At 43.0% G+C, this 15262-nt stretch overlaps 2 protein-coding genes across 4 annotated transcripts in view; one reads left to right on the forward strand and one right to left on the reverse strand.

Moving 5' to 3' along the window:
- ITSN2 (intersectin 2) overlaps positions 1–11503 on the forward strand; it is a 122035-nt gene extending 110532 nt beyond the window's left edge. For both annotated transcript variants that reach the window (XM_084623844.1, XM_084623843.1), the window contains exons 32-39: positions 517–615; positions 817–984; positions 1763–1975; positions 2954–3075; positions 6369–6451; positions 6761–6844; positions 7261–7434; positions 8984–11503. In XM_084623844.1, coding sequence (XP_084479970.1) covers positions 517–615; positions 817–984; positions 1763–1975; positions 2954–3075; positions 6369–6451; positions 6761–6844; positions 7261–7434; positions 8984–9141 — 1101 coding nt within the window. In that variant the 3' untranslated portion in view covers positions 9142–11503. The remainder of the gene's footprint in view (positions 1–516; positions 616–816; positions 985–1762; positions 1976–2953; positions 3076–6368; positions 6452–6760; positions 6845–7260; positions 7435–8983) is intronic.
- Positions 10896–15262, reverse strand: part of FAM228B (family with sequence similarity 228 member B) — a 30296-nt gene continuing 25929 nt past the window's right edge. Inside the window, exons 8-11 of one of the 2 annotated variants that reach the window (XM_084623848.1) lie at positions 14884–14961; positions 13883–13970; positions 13622–13766; positions 10896–11874 (exon numbers count right to left, since the gene is read on the reverse strand). In XM_084623848.1, the coding sequence (XP_084479974.1) occupies positions 11769–11874; positions 13622–13766; positions 13883–13970; positions 14884–14961 (417 nt within the window). In that variant the 3' untranslated portion in view covers positions 10896–11768. The remainder of the gene's footprint in view (positions 11875–13621; positions 13767–13882; positions 13971–14883; positions 14962–15262) is intronic. The other variant, XM_084623849.1, reaches the window with a different exon arrangement.

A 15262-nucleotide genomic window follows, 5' to 3' on the forward strand; every position in this document is an offset into this window, starting at 1 on the left:
TCCTGGCTTATGTTGGCAGAATGTCTCAGGTTTGTCTACACTGAAATTAACCACCAGTGGCAGGCTTGTGGCAGCTGACTGGAGCTCATGGGGCGGGGACTGTGCTGCTGTTTAATTGCAGTGTAAACGTTCAGGCTCAGGCTGCAGTCCTAGTTCTGGGACCCTCCCACCTCGCATGGTCCTAGAGCCTGGGCTCCAGCCCGAGCCTGAACATCTACACCTCAATTAAAGAGCCCCTTAGCCCAAGCCCTGGGACCCCGAGTCAGCTGGAATGGGCCAGACGCAGGTTTTTAATTGAAGTGTAGAGTAGACATACCCTCAGTAGAATGACAGTTCTATCATTCTTTGCCATTGGTTCTAAATGTAAATGCACTGTGATTTTTCACCTAGATCGGCTCTAGGATTTCTTGCAGTAACTGGGAAGATTCATTCCATCAGGCACTGTTCAGTGCAGTGATGCAAATAGTTACTTTTATTTCTTGATCAGTAATGCAATGTCTCTGGATTACACCATAGAAACTAGCCTCTGACCCTCGCTGTAAAGGAATGCCACTCTCCAGCTTCCTGCTGAAACCTATGCAGAGAATTACACGCTACCCTCTGCTCATAAAGAGCGTGAGTATCCTGGGTTTGTAAAATTCTGAATCTTGTAGCATTTTAAATTTGATTTTGGTATTAGTATAACTGCGGTTGCAAAACAGAGAAAGCATTGTTATGTAATAAGGATTTCCTTATAAGTGTATCACATCTGGCACCTATCCTTACCTGGGTTTTATCTCTGTCTGTTTCTGTTTCCTCCCTTCCGATCCCAACCAGATTCTGGAGAATACCCCAGAAAACCACCCAGATCACAGTAATCTCAAGCTTGCCTTGGAACGCGCAGAGGAGCTGTGTTCTCAAGTTAATGAAGGCGTGCGTGAGAAAGAGAACTCAGACAGGCTGGAGTGGATACAGTCCCATGTACAGTGTGAAGGACTTGCTGAGGTAACTGGCTTAGCTAGTGCTTGGGTGGCTGGCATAGATAGGGGTGTAATGTAGAGCCTTTTAAAGTTAATTTACACAGAAACCAGGTAGGAAAAAATAAGTGGTGGTAGCATGTTCCGCCAGCTAACATCACCTGAGCTCTACCCACTTGTGATCTCAAAGGGAGATGCCACTCACTAGATTGTGTGAATATCCATAATATGATTATCCCTCACCTTTCTTGCCTGCTTTGAGCAGCAGTGAAATTGCTGACGCTTTAAACTTGTACCATTAAACTTCAGTTAATATTAACTGAAGCAATTTCCCACTCTTCAGATTTTGCTTAAGCTGCCAGCAAACTGAGGCAGATGTTCCTATGTGGTATTACTCTTTGTCCACATTTTTGAAGTTTTTCTTCACAACAGTAAGAGCCTAGAAACTATTTTTAAACTTAATTCTCGAGCACAAGATGGCAGCCACTAGGGAAAAGTTTCAGCTCACCAGCCCAGTCAGACTCCTGAATTTGTGGTCTTAAGGCCCTAAACTAATGTTTTTCATTGAGAATAGGGCTGAAACCACTACAGATTATAGGGAAGTTGACTTCTCTTAAGACTTGCTAGGATTCTTTCCCATGTACTATAAACTACTGGGGGAAATACACAAGAATTCTGCCTGCATTAAACAAAGAAGGTAGGATTTTGAGGGTCATAACCAGTAATCACTCCGAAGACAATCAGAAAACGATGTACATAATATCCAGCTGCTGCTGCTACTCACATATTGATTATATCTCTCTTAGCAACCGATTTTCAACTCCATTACAAACTGCCTGGGACCCCGAAAGCTCCTGCACAGCGGCAAGCTCTATAAAACAAAGAGCAATAAGGAACTATATGGCTTCCTCTTCAATGACTTCCTGCTCCTTACCTACATGGTCAAGCAGTTTGTTTCTTCAGGGTCAGATAAACTGTTCAGCCCCAAGTCCCACTCTCAGTTCAAAATGTATAAAATGGTGAGTGAATTAAAAAGCAAATTAGTAGTTCTTGATCTCTTAATAGGAATCCTGTTCTCTCTCTCTCTGTGGTGATACATTATCTAGTGCTGCTTGATTATTCACGGTTGTACTGAGTATTGCACAGTCTCGACTGTATTGGGTGTAATTTTCAGTCATTGGGACTGAACGTTGACTATGTGGGGATTTTCTCTCAGTGGACACACAACCCCTATTCAGGAAATGTGAGTATGCTGAAGAGAGAGCCTTCCTTGCATCAATTTTATAAAATCCTCTCTCTGCTTCATAGTCAAGTACCTCCACAGTACTCTGGCCAATCTGGTCAGAAACAGGAACCTGAGGTGAGGCTCTTAAATCCACATTAATATTCATTCATTCACTGATTTTTGAGGACAAGGTGCATGGTGCTCAGTGGTTTTGAAAATTAGGCCACTTGTTTAGAACCCTAAATGTTGACTTGTGAGCCTAACTTTAGTCCCCTGTACTTGAAAATGTGGGCCTCTGGGTCCAACCCCTGAATGCTTCCCAATGAGTGCTCACAGTGCTCCTGAAGGGGGTAGGCAAGTACGCTCATTTTCTGATGGAGGAAACCTAAGATGCTGAGAGGTTAAGTGGTTTGCTCAAAGCCACACACTAAGTCTGTGATAAAGTTGGGAGTAAAAAGCAGGAACTCCTGTTTCCCAGTCTTGCATTCATCCATGCTGTTTCACTGCTTATACAGCTCTTTCCTTTTCATAAAGCAGTTTTCTTAGGTAGCCAAGAGTGTGTTTTAGCCCTGTATTTGCTGGTTTATCTCTTAGTCCTAGAAAGAGTTTCTAAAATCTTTAAATATTGATCTCTCTGTTTTTCTGGTGTCCTGAGAGGGGTGTTCACTTTCTTTAGCAAAAGAAGATGTATTTAAATATCATAGTTTTGTTTCTGCTTATCATCACAGTGAGTTTGTCACAGCGAAGTTTGACTTTCCTGTATGTCTTTCAGCCTCTTTTCCTTAATGAAGTCCTAGTGAAATTGCCAACCGACCCTTCGAGTGATGATCCAGTTTTCCATATCTCCCACATTGACAGAGTCTACACGCTAAAAACAGACAATATTAATGAGAGGTGAGTACCAGACATGCTGAGCCTTTTGGGACCTCGGTGGGTGGAAGAAAAATGTGTTTAAGCCAGACACTCCAGTGGCTTGTTGCAGTTTAAGGGCAGCAGAACTTCTACCAGATTACTCCTCTGTACACTAATGTGGGAGTGCTTACACCGTGCAGAACTCACTTCAGACACACATGGACAAGCTGAAGGCATGGGGAAACTTTCTGTTGACTCACTGGGTGTTAGATAAGATCCATGGTGAGCGTTCAGCCAAGAGCTGGCTCCCTACCAAGTCTGTAAAGATTTGTCTGTCAATTCAGGGGGTTTCCTTCTGGACTCAGAACACACAGTGGACTTGTAAATAATTTTCTCACCTGCAAGTACACAGAGAGAGCCTGTTTTGCCCTCATCATACTAGTCTAAATCAGGATGAACTGCTTTGAAGTCAGTGGAGTTACAAGCTGGTGTAGGAGGGGGGGTCTTTGTAATAAGCCATCAGCTCTTCTTAGCTACATTTTTGTCTGCTGAAAGGCTGGTGTCTCAAAGGATAATCGGCTTGTTCCATGATCCCACTGAGTATTTAATATGAGCTAGCAGTTCATAATGGGGAAGCATTTTCACTTGGCAAAGAGACTGGAACAAGAAGCTGGAGGGAGGAGGACTGAGGTTGGATGAGGAGGACTGGCTGGGTCAGAAGACTCGGACAGGGATCAGAAGCCTCAGGAGTGAGACTGGGACTCAGGAAGGAAGGAGAATGAGACTGGGACAAGGATCTAAGGGTGGAGAAAAGACAGGACTGGGACAAGGACAGAGTCACGGAGTGACACTGACCATTTAAGAGGAAGTGTGATGTATTAGCTGTCTCCTAACTGGGCTTAAATAAGGTCACCTTTGCTCTATGGGGAGAAGATTTAGTAAGTTGGAGGCAGAGACAGCAGGAATCAGCCAGGAAAAGGGGCAGGTGAGAGTTGACAAATACCAGGATTATTGAGAGGACCCTGAAGGAACCAGTAGTTGGTTTCTGGGAGAAGGCAGGAGAGCAGCAAGAGGGGTTCGCTGGCTGACTTCCCAGATCCAGAGGGCTGAAAGGGACTGAAAGTCACAGCAGCAGAGGGAGGTGCCTCCTGATGTCTAAGCTGGAGAGCCGAAGCTGAGGGCCAGAGAGGGCTGAAGGCAGAGGAGCAGCAAAGTCACTTATCCGCTGGCATCTCCTTACCTGGAGAGCTGGAGCTGGGGAAACAGTGAGAGAGCCAGGGGGAGTAAGGGGTGCTTCCCTGGTGAGGATGATCTCCCACCAGAAAGGCTGTGGGGTTTGCTCTGGGAAGAGGAGGGTTGCACTCCAGTTGGAAGGGCTGGGGTGTCTGTCCTGGCTGAGGGACAGAAGAGGATGGACAGAGTCTGGGTGTGGCAGAAGACACTGGGATATGGTATTTGTTAGGTCAATGGATGAGGTGTATTTGATAGACCACTTGCACTGTGGTGCTACATGAACTATGTTTTGGGACCTACGTTTTGGATTGTTTGTGCAATCAATGTTTTGTAATAAACTAGCCACTAGGAGGGGTATTCTTGAGGCAAGAGACCCTGGTGTGGAGTTAGTGGGGACTCTGAAGAAGGGAAACTGAGGTGGTCTGCTACAGGAGCATGATCTAGGCTGGGGTTGCCCTCTAACAGACAGGTTTGAGGGGGGATGGGACAGAAGGGGTCAAGCTTTGCAGAGTAGGTAGAAGAATCTGTGCCCACAAGAGCACACTCCCTTCTAGAGCCTGGAATGGAACCCAGAATCCCTGAATCTCACCATATCTCTGCTGTCAGCAAATATCTGTGTAACCCACTGGCAGTGTGTGTCCAATTCCCTCTAGTGCTGTTCCACACAGAGGATGACAACTTATTACTGCTATCCGTAACGCCATTAGCTGAAGTGGAAGAGGCGTGTGTGATGGATCTAAAGGTTTCAACCCTACTGATGACCCATGTATCAATATGATGCCAGCTAATGGAATTCATTTTTTTCAGTTTGCTTTTTTCAAAACCTAGGAAATTAAACACAAAAATAATGTTAAAAGAAAATTGTTAAGGATGCAATGTCAACCACTCAAAAGTTAGAGGTCCTGAGGAAAAAGTAGTATGTGATCAAAAAGTTAAAGACCGTATCATAATGTAGAGTAGACAAACAAGGGGACTGACCTAAGGGTGCACAAGCAACCCTAACTGTGGCATTTCCTAACTCTTGAGTGCTTGACTTTGCAATCTTAATAACGTTTTTTTAACATAGTGGTTTTGTGTGTAATATCCCATGTATAGGCTACCCACATGTGCCAGTCTAATTTTTAGGTCATGTCCTTTTCCTGATGCATAATTAGCACAGGCTTCTCTTTGTCTAGACCAACATATTGCATAAAACTGAGACCCTTTGGAGAAGGTTTAAATTACACTAAAAACATTGTTCTCCATAAAACCGATTGCAAAATTCTCAGCCTCCATGAGATTCACGCCACTCATCTCTACACACCCCACATACCAGTACCAGAGCACACATACCAGCTAAGGAGAGGGCTGATGCCACTGCTCTGGGCTGTGTCGGGTAGGCAAGAGACCATTTTTCTGACGATTTCCCATGGTAGTTGGGGGCAATGGACCAAGCCTTTGCTAGGTCCCCTTACTCCAAAGATGGCCACAGAGGCACCTTCACAAAGCCCATAAAGGAGGGAGCACAGCCTAACCTTCGCTTTGTTAGACTCCAAGAGCTCAATCTAACTGGTATATCACTATGAAGCAGGTTCTCCAGTCTCATAATTGTTCTCATGGCTCTTCTCTGAACCCCTTCCAATTTATCAACATCCTTCTTGAATTGTGGGCACCACTATTCCAGCAGCAGTCGCACCAGTGCCAAATACAGAGGTAAAATAACCTCTCTACTTGTGCTTGAGATTCCTGTTTATGCATCTCAGGATCACATGAGCTTTTTTGGCCATGTCACACTGGGAGGTCATGTTCAGCTGATTATCTGCTACAACCTCTAAATCTTTTTCAGAGTCGCTGCTTCCCAGGACAGAGCCCCCGTCCTGTAAGGACTGGCTACAGTCTTTGTTCCTGGATGTATCCATTTACAGTTAGCCATAATTTTACATCAAATGAATAGATGATGGTGGGATCCTTGTGGTCAAGGAGACCTCAGATCAGCTCATCTCAAAAGAAGGGAACAAAAAAATGTGACTTGAATTAAAGACCGTGAGATTTATTAAGTGTTGCTGGAATAACAAGCAAGATTCTTGGCTCCAAAGTGACTCTGCAGGGATTAATTTTCACAGGACGGCCTGGGTCCAGAAGATCAAAGGAGCATCAGAGCAGTATATTGAAACTGAGAAGAAGAAACGGGAAAAAGCTTATCAAGGTACAAAATGTGGGCACTGGCCTAAAAGGGTGCAGTGCTCTCGTGTGCCTGGAAGGATTTCAGAGTCTTCTCTTGAGGAAGCAGCTTCCAAGGTGGTTGAGCTAATGTCCCTCTTCCAAATGATTAACTCTTGACTGGGAGTGTAGGTGCTATTGCATGGCTGAGTGTGTAACTCGTGTATTAATAGAAGGGGTCTCTACATATCAACTGACTACATCACTTGTTCCAAATGGGACAAATTAAAGTAATATTGTTGCCAGTTTTATTTGTACTGTCAAGCTGTTTATTAATTCTGATTTTCTTTTCCAGCACGCTCACAGAAGAGCTCAGGGATAGGACGCTTGATGGTACATGTGATTGAAGCTACAGAGCTGAAAGCCTGTAAACCTAATGGTAATAATTTAGGGGTGGAAGGCTAGTACATTCAGAGAGGCGGGTTAAGAGTTCATTGAGTCAGGCAAAAGTGCAGATTTCAGTGACAGGGGTGGCTCTCAGGGATGCAATGGGGTGACATCTTTCTGCTGTACTAGTGAATAAGTTGTTGCCTAATCCAAGCTTTTGGGATGGCAGCGCAGAATGCACCTTCAAAGAGCAGTCACAATAGGTGAGAGGTTTTTGTATTGGGCTGTACATTTGTGTAAATCCAGCCTCTGAGGAAGACTTTTACTTTGAAGAATAAGATGAAGAACAAGAGAAACGTGAGAGCGCCTTGGCTGTGGTCTGGCTCTTTTGTGTGTTCCTATTAATAAAGACTCTTCAGTACTAGATCTGCTTAGGGAAAAGCATTTCACCATTTGTCCTATGCTTAGGGAAAAGCAATCCGTATTGTGAAATCAGCATGGGATCGCAGAGCTATTCAACCAGGACGCTGCAGGACACTTTGAACCCTAAGTGGAACTTCAATTGTCAGTTCTTTATTAAGGACCTTTATCAGGATGTGCTGTGTATCACCATGTTTGACCGGGATCAGTTCTCACCTGATGGTAGGTATAAACATATTTTCAGGACATGGAGAATTCTCTGATCATTTTGATTGTGCTGCATGTTTTCCTCCCAAATAGCCACAAGGGCTTAACATGTGGTCCCACTCTGAGAAAAAGACACTTTCTTACTCAGTAGGTATGTTAGCCCTGCAAAGTCAACACAACTCTGGGTGATCAAGCTGGATTCTATTCGGTCTTGTCCATCAGCAACAGAAGTGTTTCTTTTCAGTCTGTTACACCTGTCTAAGTCCCTGGAGGAAAATGGGGCTGCAGAAGTGTCACTGAAGGCAGAATGTGTTCCCTTCATTGCTGGTTGTGATGCATGGGAAAGAAGTCAGCTTGAGTCTCAGATCCCAGGTTACATTGGCAGAGCTGGCAGTTACAAAAACCATTTTTTTTACCTGTAAGCTGAGCACATTTGATATGGAAATCATTAACTCACAATAAACAGGGGACCTCCCAGTGACATTTCAAGGTAGAACCTTATTTTTATACATGCGGTACTACTGTGTACTATAGCAGTATGCATGAGATTGTCAGGATGAAAGCTGTATCCTTGTAAACACACCTGTAGGACTGTTGTTCAGAATCATCATTCCTCATGGAGAGAATAAAATACATAAATCTAATTAAAAGTGGCTGAGTTAAGGCAGTTAAACCCCTTGGTTTTCTTCTTGGCACGGCAACTGATTCATTGTGAAAACTAGGGTAAGTCACTTAGCTTCTGTCTCCATTTGTAAAATGAGAATATTTGTATTTGAAAGGGATGGTATTAGAATTGAACTGATGTTTGTGAAGCATTTTGAGATCCTTAGATCAAAGACATAAATGGAAAGTATCACTTCTAATATTTTTTAGCTCTGTGCTTCTAGAACTCTTATCTAGCAAAAAGTCCCTTTCATCTTCTAAGTTGTGCAGGATGATTATACTGGCTGAGCAGTAGGCTTGTGCTTGCTGAGGTGTTACTCTTTAGTATCGTTCTCTTACTTCCTATGACTGGGACTTACTACACCCATAAAAATTCAAGCTTTATATGATAAATACATTAACAGTAATGGGAACAACTGAATTGCCTAACATAAGAACGTAAGAATGGCCATATTGGGTCAGACCAATGGTCCATCTAGCTCAATATTCTGTCTCCAACAGTGGCCAGTGCCAGATACATCAGAGGGATTGAACAGAACAGGGCAATTATCAAGTGATCCATACCCTGTTTTCCAGTCCCAGCTTCTGGCAGTCCTAGGCTTAGGGGCTCCCAGAACATGAGGTAATCTAAACTAATCTAGTCTACTATGGGAAGTAGTCATGGCTAGGGGATTCCAAGGAAAGTGCACTAGGCACTTTGAGAAACTCTTGAGCACTAGATGATGATCCAAGAAGTCCTTCTCAGCTCTGACATCTGTGATAGGTGTCCATTTCTCTTTATATTACATAGAGCTATTAAGCCATTCTAAATGCTTGTCTAATGTTAGTGCTTGCCTTGTTTGCTCAGGTTTTCTAATCTAAGATTTATAGCTAATGCTGTTCACTTACATTTGTTCAACAGATTTCTTGGGTCGTACTGAAGTTCCAGTAGCAAAAATCAGAACAGAACAGGAGAGCAAGGGACCTGCAACTAAACGTTTACTGCTGCATGAGGTTCCAACCGGGGAGGTTTGGGTCCGCTTTGATTTGCAGCTCTTTGAGCAGAAAACACTCCTTTAAGAAAATATTTTTATTTTAAAAGACAAAGCTGACAGCTTGGCCACCTCCACCAGAGCTGAAAGCATTTTACAACTCATTCATCGCTCCAAGCCAGTTACTGAGCAAGAATTCCTGTTGCATCATCACTCTTCCTAATTATCCGTTGTATATGATTTCTTTGCTGAGTCTTAAATTGCTGGTGATCTATGCAAATGCAAAATTTACTGTATATAAGATACTGTAGCTCAGTGCCTTTTTTTTATTATTAATATCGACATTTTTGTTGTGTTCAGATGCCAATGTTTCTGTTTTCAGGGCCATAAAAAGTATTAAATAGTATTTTGGCATCAAAATGTATGTATATATAATGTTACCACTTAGTCTAACATATAGACTGAGGAATGGTTTAGTTGAAGGCTAGAATCATTCCATTTGAAATCTGAAAAGTGATATCCACTGGAATATTCCCTTCTCAGGGTGTTAATTATAGGGATTAAATGCTGAAGCCTTCGCATTTGCGGAGGCTCTAAAATGCTGTATGTTCTATAAAAAAAAAAAAAAATCAAATGCAGTTCTTTACTTGAAACAGTTCTGCACTGAATAAGAAATTGCAACTTGATTTTTCTTTCTGGTTCGGTTGTATTAATCACTTCTGGCAGAGATAATGTGGTTAAAAAGAGTAAGTAGAAAAAATGATTTATTTTAAATACTGTGTGTGACCTACAATAATGTGGAAGAATATTTTTCAACTTTTAATTTTCCTAAATTATTTGTGTAAAATTACTTGGTTTTGCAGATCTCCATGGGATGTGTATCTTAATGCTTTGTCATTGCCAACATGTACATACAGAGTGAAAAATATAAGTTTATTAATGTAATTTGTCTACATATATTTACTGATGCATATTGATTTTAAAAAAATATATTTTATTGTACAGGTGAATGGGAAATAATGGGAAGTAACTTACAAGGACTAAATTCAAGGAAAGACTATTAAAATGTAAATTTTGTTTGCCATGGGAACTGCTAGTCCAGTAGGGGTTTGTAGAACTGAAATTTGTTGCAAGCAAAATCTTCCTCCCCACATGAAAATCAGGACTGGTAAAAGGGGGTTTGTTTTTCAAAGTGTTTGACAAATAGTAACCATGTTATTGCATCCTGAATTTGCCTTGTGGACCTTTAAGCATTGCATTCAATTCCAGACAATGAATGAATTTGTATCCCACAGGTGCTATAATACCTAATAATGCCTAACAGAGTTTCAAACCTGATTACCAGCCTGAATACCCTTTCTTTGCTGGACTTAAGTCAGACCTAAGTTTTTAAGTCAGACTTAAGTTTTAACAGTTTTCTGTGGTTCAATTTTTCTAGTCCTAAATAATAAAAAAAAAATCTTGGCAGCTTTTGAGAGATTGTGTCTATCTAATTGATGGGAATCATGTTTGTTTTATACATCTTAAGGGGACAGCATTTTGTTGTGAGAAAACAAGGTGTGATTGCCAAACCTTTGCATTTTGTATTTAATTGCAGCCTACCCCTAGTGAGACAGGGGTAATGGCCCAATATTTTAAAGGTTTTGAAACTATTCAATTTGTAGAATATTGGCAGAAGTGAATACAGCTGGAATTGTAAGTACTGGTCTTCCAGAAATATGTGCCTTCTATTTCCATGCCTGGTGGTGGATAACTCAATCTTTCTAGGACCATTTGTTGCTAAAAGTCATCTCAGTTTGTGCACCTTATAAGTGTCCAGCAGAAAGTCTTTCAAAAGTGGCGTGATATTAGTAAGCAAACTTTATTTTATACTTCAGACGCATATGTTTGTTTTCACTTACAAAGTTTTAACAGTGAAGTAAATACCAGTTCAAACAGTTTCTTGAGAATGTTGTTTAACTACTACAGAAGCTACAGTTACCTGTCCCCCATCAAACTGAGGATGGCTGGCCAGGGGCACTTTGAGTTGCTCGTTATTCAGACAGGGGATTTGTTTTTGAGGTTCTCAAGGTGCCCCATCCTCAGAGTTCTGGCCTTCTGAAAAATAAACAAGATCTGGAACTAGTAAGTGAATGTTGATCTCCTTCAAGGTCATGAAAAGGACAACCCAGGGACCTGCTTTCCCTAACACGTTTTCACTGCACATTTTGATATCTGAAGTAAATCAGACCAGGAGTCGTAACAGACCACCTTATGTAGTAATGTGCAGATTCTAGAAATGTTTTTTCCTGTCTTGCTTGTTGTCTGTGTAGTTAGGCAGTCTCTGAGATTGTTAAAAAGACAGGCTATATAATGGCTGGGAAGGTAGGGAAAATGTTGGTGATTTATTTCTCTTTTCAATGCAAACGTTTCACAGCATTGCAATAAACTTCAGTGTTTTAGCATTGTCATCTGTCTCTATGCAGTGACATTTTAAAATGAAGCTCCTGCCATTTTACCTTTCTCAGATTTTTCATCTGTACAGTATGGTTACTGGGGCTGGAAATCCACGTAGCGCAGAGTATTTTGCATTTTTTTGGGTTCTGTACTGTTATGCAATTGGCACTTCAGAAAGGAATGGTTAGCAACACGGTTTTATTGCATTTCATCAAGATAACTGGCAAGTGGTCAGTTCCTTTGCAGAAGTTCCTGGGCACACATCCCAAATCTAACTTTCTAGTAGATATACATCTCCTCTTTCCAAAGGGTGGGAGGACACGTGCGGTCAGCCCAGGCCTTGAAGTCCATGGTGCCAACATTATGGTTTCTCTTCACACTTCGCCTTTAACAGAAATCAGATTGGTAACAGCCATTAACATTTTGTCACATACAAATGATTGCTCCAAATCAACAGTGCTTTGTGCTCCAGATCAACAGTGCTTCTGCTCCAGCTATTTACTGCACTGAGTCATTCTGGTAAATGTTCTCTTAACAGGAAAATTGGATACAGTGAATGAACCTGCCACTACCCACACATTCTTTCTAAACAGGATGCTGGAATAAGGCGTAGGTACAGTAACAGCCCATAGGACCGAGAGCGTGAACTGATGGGAGAAGTGCTGTGCTGCCCAGCCCAGTACCCAAGTCTCTATGGCCAGAAGAAGGTGACACTATCCCTAAATCAAAGGAAGTGAGGAGGGAAGAAGGGATGGGTGGCAGAGAACTGGGGAGAAGGCAGAAAAAGTGAGGAGTGGAAAGCAAACAGCGCAGAAACCAATCAAGTGAGATGCAGCAAGGGCTGAGCCTACATGAGAGTGTCACACAGGGAGGGGCTCCAGCCCAAAGAGGGGGGGGAAGCCATTGTCCTAAAGGTTGCCCATGCAGACCCACACAGAGACCAGGAATAAAACCTCTCACTTGGTTCAGCTTTGCTATCATTGCACATAAGGGGCAGGTCTTTCCTTAAGAGGCCTGTGGTGAACCAGCACCAAGAGGGAGCTTCAAGAACTGAGTCAGAACCCTTCCTAAAAACTTCCTTTTCCACATATCTCAGCAGCTGTGCTGATCCACTCCCTTCTCCAGCACAAGGCTCCTCCCATGCTCTGCCAGCCCATGGAAGACTCTGTACTGATTCCTAGCCCACAGACTGGGAGCACTAAACTGTGGCATGATGAAGTTGGCATCCACCTCCTAGTATCTCAACACCCTTCTGCAGCCTGAGCTAGAATCCTAGAGGACACCCAGGTTCCACACCTCCTCCCGCTCAGGGTTAGCATTATTTGCTTTGGCCAGCACGTGCACCCATTACAAAGTTTTCAACGGATTATAGTTGAACTGTAATAATTCTCTTTGTTTTGCATCTTTCACTACAAAGACACTTATCAGCTGAACTTTAAACCATCTCCCCGCTTATGGCATTTTAAGCGTAACTGATGCTTTTCCTAGAGTGCCTGTGATATATTCTTAAAGCCTCCTGGCTCTGTGATGTAGTCTGTTAGTGCAGGATACCCTCACTGGGGACACAAGGGACAATGCATGGTTGGGGATGGGGGGTGCCAGAAGCAAAAACCTCAAAACTGTCAACATAATGATCAAATGTAAAACAAGCTGAGTGAGCAGCTGTAAATCAGACGCTTTGCTTTGCTCACGGAGGCCTGACGCTAGTCACAGCAGCAAAACTCTAGTTCTTTTAAGAGCTTTCAGACACATCCAGATGAAATCCTCATCTGACTGTGCATCCTCCGCTATCCTGAAGAGGCTAAATTGTAGGGTTGGCCTCCAGGCCTGGCCCAGAGCAATGTAAGAAATGACTCAGCATAACCCATCTCTGGTTCAGCGCTGCCAGGTGGGGCCATATGGAGAACCCTGCTGTTCCCACGCCACACTTGTTATGTAGATTCACACACCCCTTACTTCTCCAGGAGGCAATCCAGCCCCTTTCACCAGCACTAAATTCACACAAAACATACAGAAATAAGCAGACTCCTCCAGTAAAACCACCTGAATTTGCCCTTCCAAGTACTTTGCTCTATGACCAGACAGGGCTGGGGGTTCTTTTATTGTCACTCAGCAGATTTGTTGGACTTTACCTCTTCCTCTGATGAATCTCACTTTCTATGTATCCTGGGGGTATTTTCAGCCACTCAGCGGCATCCATCGTTTGCCGGCCTAAAGGAAGCAATGGCAACTTTGCCTTATATAGGTCGTTCATTTCTTTGGCTGAGTATATTCTTCCTGTGGGGAGTTGAACAATACCGAATGTGAACAGCAGCACTACTGCTAGCCAGAATGGCTCTCGTCAGTGTGTGAAACGCTTCCGCGAATTGAAGAATAGGGATGATATTAAGTACCTGTCTCACATTGCTGGATAAGCCCACCCTCAAGAAATCTTCCTTGTACCTCTTTTAACAGCGGATCGTGTAAAGGTGGAGTTGACACCTGTAATAAATGCAGTATTTCATACCCTGGCACCAAGAGAAGCACTTTAATTTGAGGGGTTTGGAGTGGCACAGACAAAAGTTACATCTCAAAACACCCTGTGAGTAGGGAGGTGTCATTAGCTCTACTTTATGGATGGGAAACTGAGGCACAAACCAGTTAATAACCTGTTTTTCAGAGGTGTTAAGCAACCCAGCAATGCCGTGGCAAATTGAGAAGACAGACAAAGCCTCAGTCTCCTGCGCTAAGCACCCTCTCATTACCTCTCCCATGTTCCAGGTGCTGTACACAAGTATGGCAGAGTCTTTACAGGCTGCCCAAAGCATTAGAAATGGGGGTGCTGCTATTGGACCCACTAACAGTATCCATATCTGTAGGCTACAGTCAACTACATCTGGAGCAATCAGGCTTTCTCTAGGAAATTAAATTCCCACCAGAAACAAGCCACATGAAATGTAGGATTATTCATCCAGCAAGTCAGCCCAACAAGATTCAGTATTACGTACAAAACATGCCTAGCCTACTGTGAGACACACCAAGCCTTAATCAAAAGACTTTAGCCCAGGTGACCTTTGTAAATTTGAGTACCATAAAAAAATAACCTTAAATAACCTATTTAAACTCACCCAGCTGACTACTGAGTTTAGTATGGAAGGAACAGGGAATTGCTCTCCTGCTTCCACTAAAATCAACTGTCAAATTCTCCTTGACTTCAACGGCAGCAGGACTGGGACCCAGTTTTGTAAACTAATGCAAGTGGAAACACCCTGAGCCAAACTGAATGACCATCTTGAGTATCACCAACCCTAAGAGCAACAAATCAGTAACAGCATGCGCTGGCTGCCTCATTAGCCATTAGACTTTTCTTGATCAGAGGGTGTACCTAAAGCCAAAAAGCAGCACTCGGCTGTACCTTCAAATAGGTGGGATGTGTATTCAGGAAGAGAGGGTCATACTCTGAAGCATCATAATCTTCCAAAGCCACCTTGCCCTGTGTGGGAAGCAAGCCATAGCTCAGGTCATGGTGCAGTGGCTGGAGTGTAGCAGGGCTGAGGCCTAGCTAGCACAGGTTACATGTACATTTACAGTGTCCTGTGGCTGGAGGAGTCTGTTATTGATGCAGCTCTAACTCCTCAGCAGCAGTTTCATGCCATCCCTTGCTTTGTATTTAATATTGATATCATAGTAGTGCATGGAGGCCTCAGATCAGGCTCAGCATTGTGCTAGGTGCTGTACAAACACGTACCCAGTGATGTGCCTGCCCTGGAGAGTTTACAGTCTTAATGGCTAAT

Source organism: Lepidochelys olivacea (assembly GCF_965140295.1).
Source record: "Lepidochelys olivacea isolate rLepOli2 genome assembly, chromosome: 3".
Taxonomy (NCBI): Eukaryota; Metazoa; Chordata; order Testudines; family Cheloniidae; genus Lepidochelys; species Lepidochelys olivacea.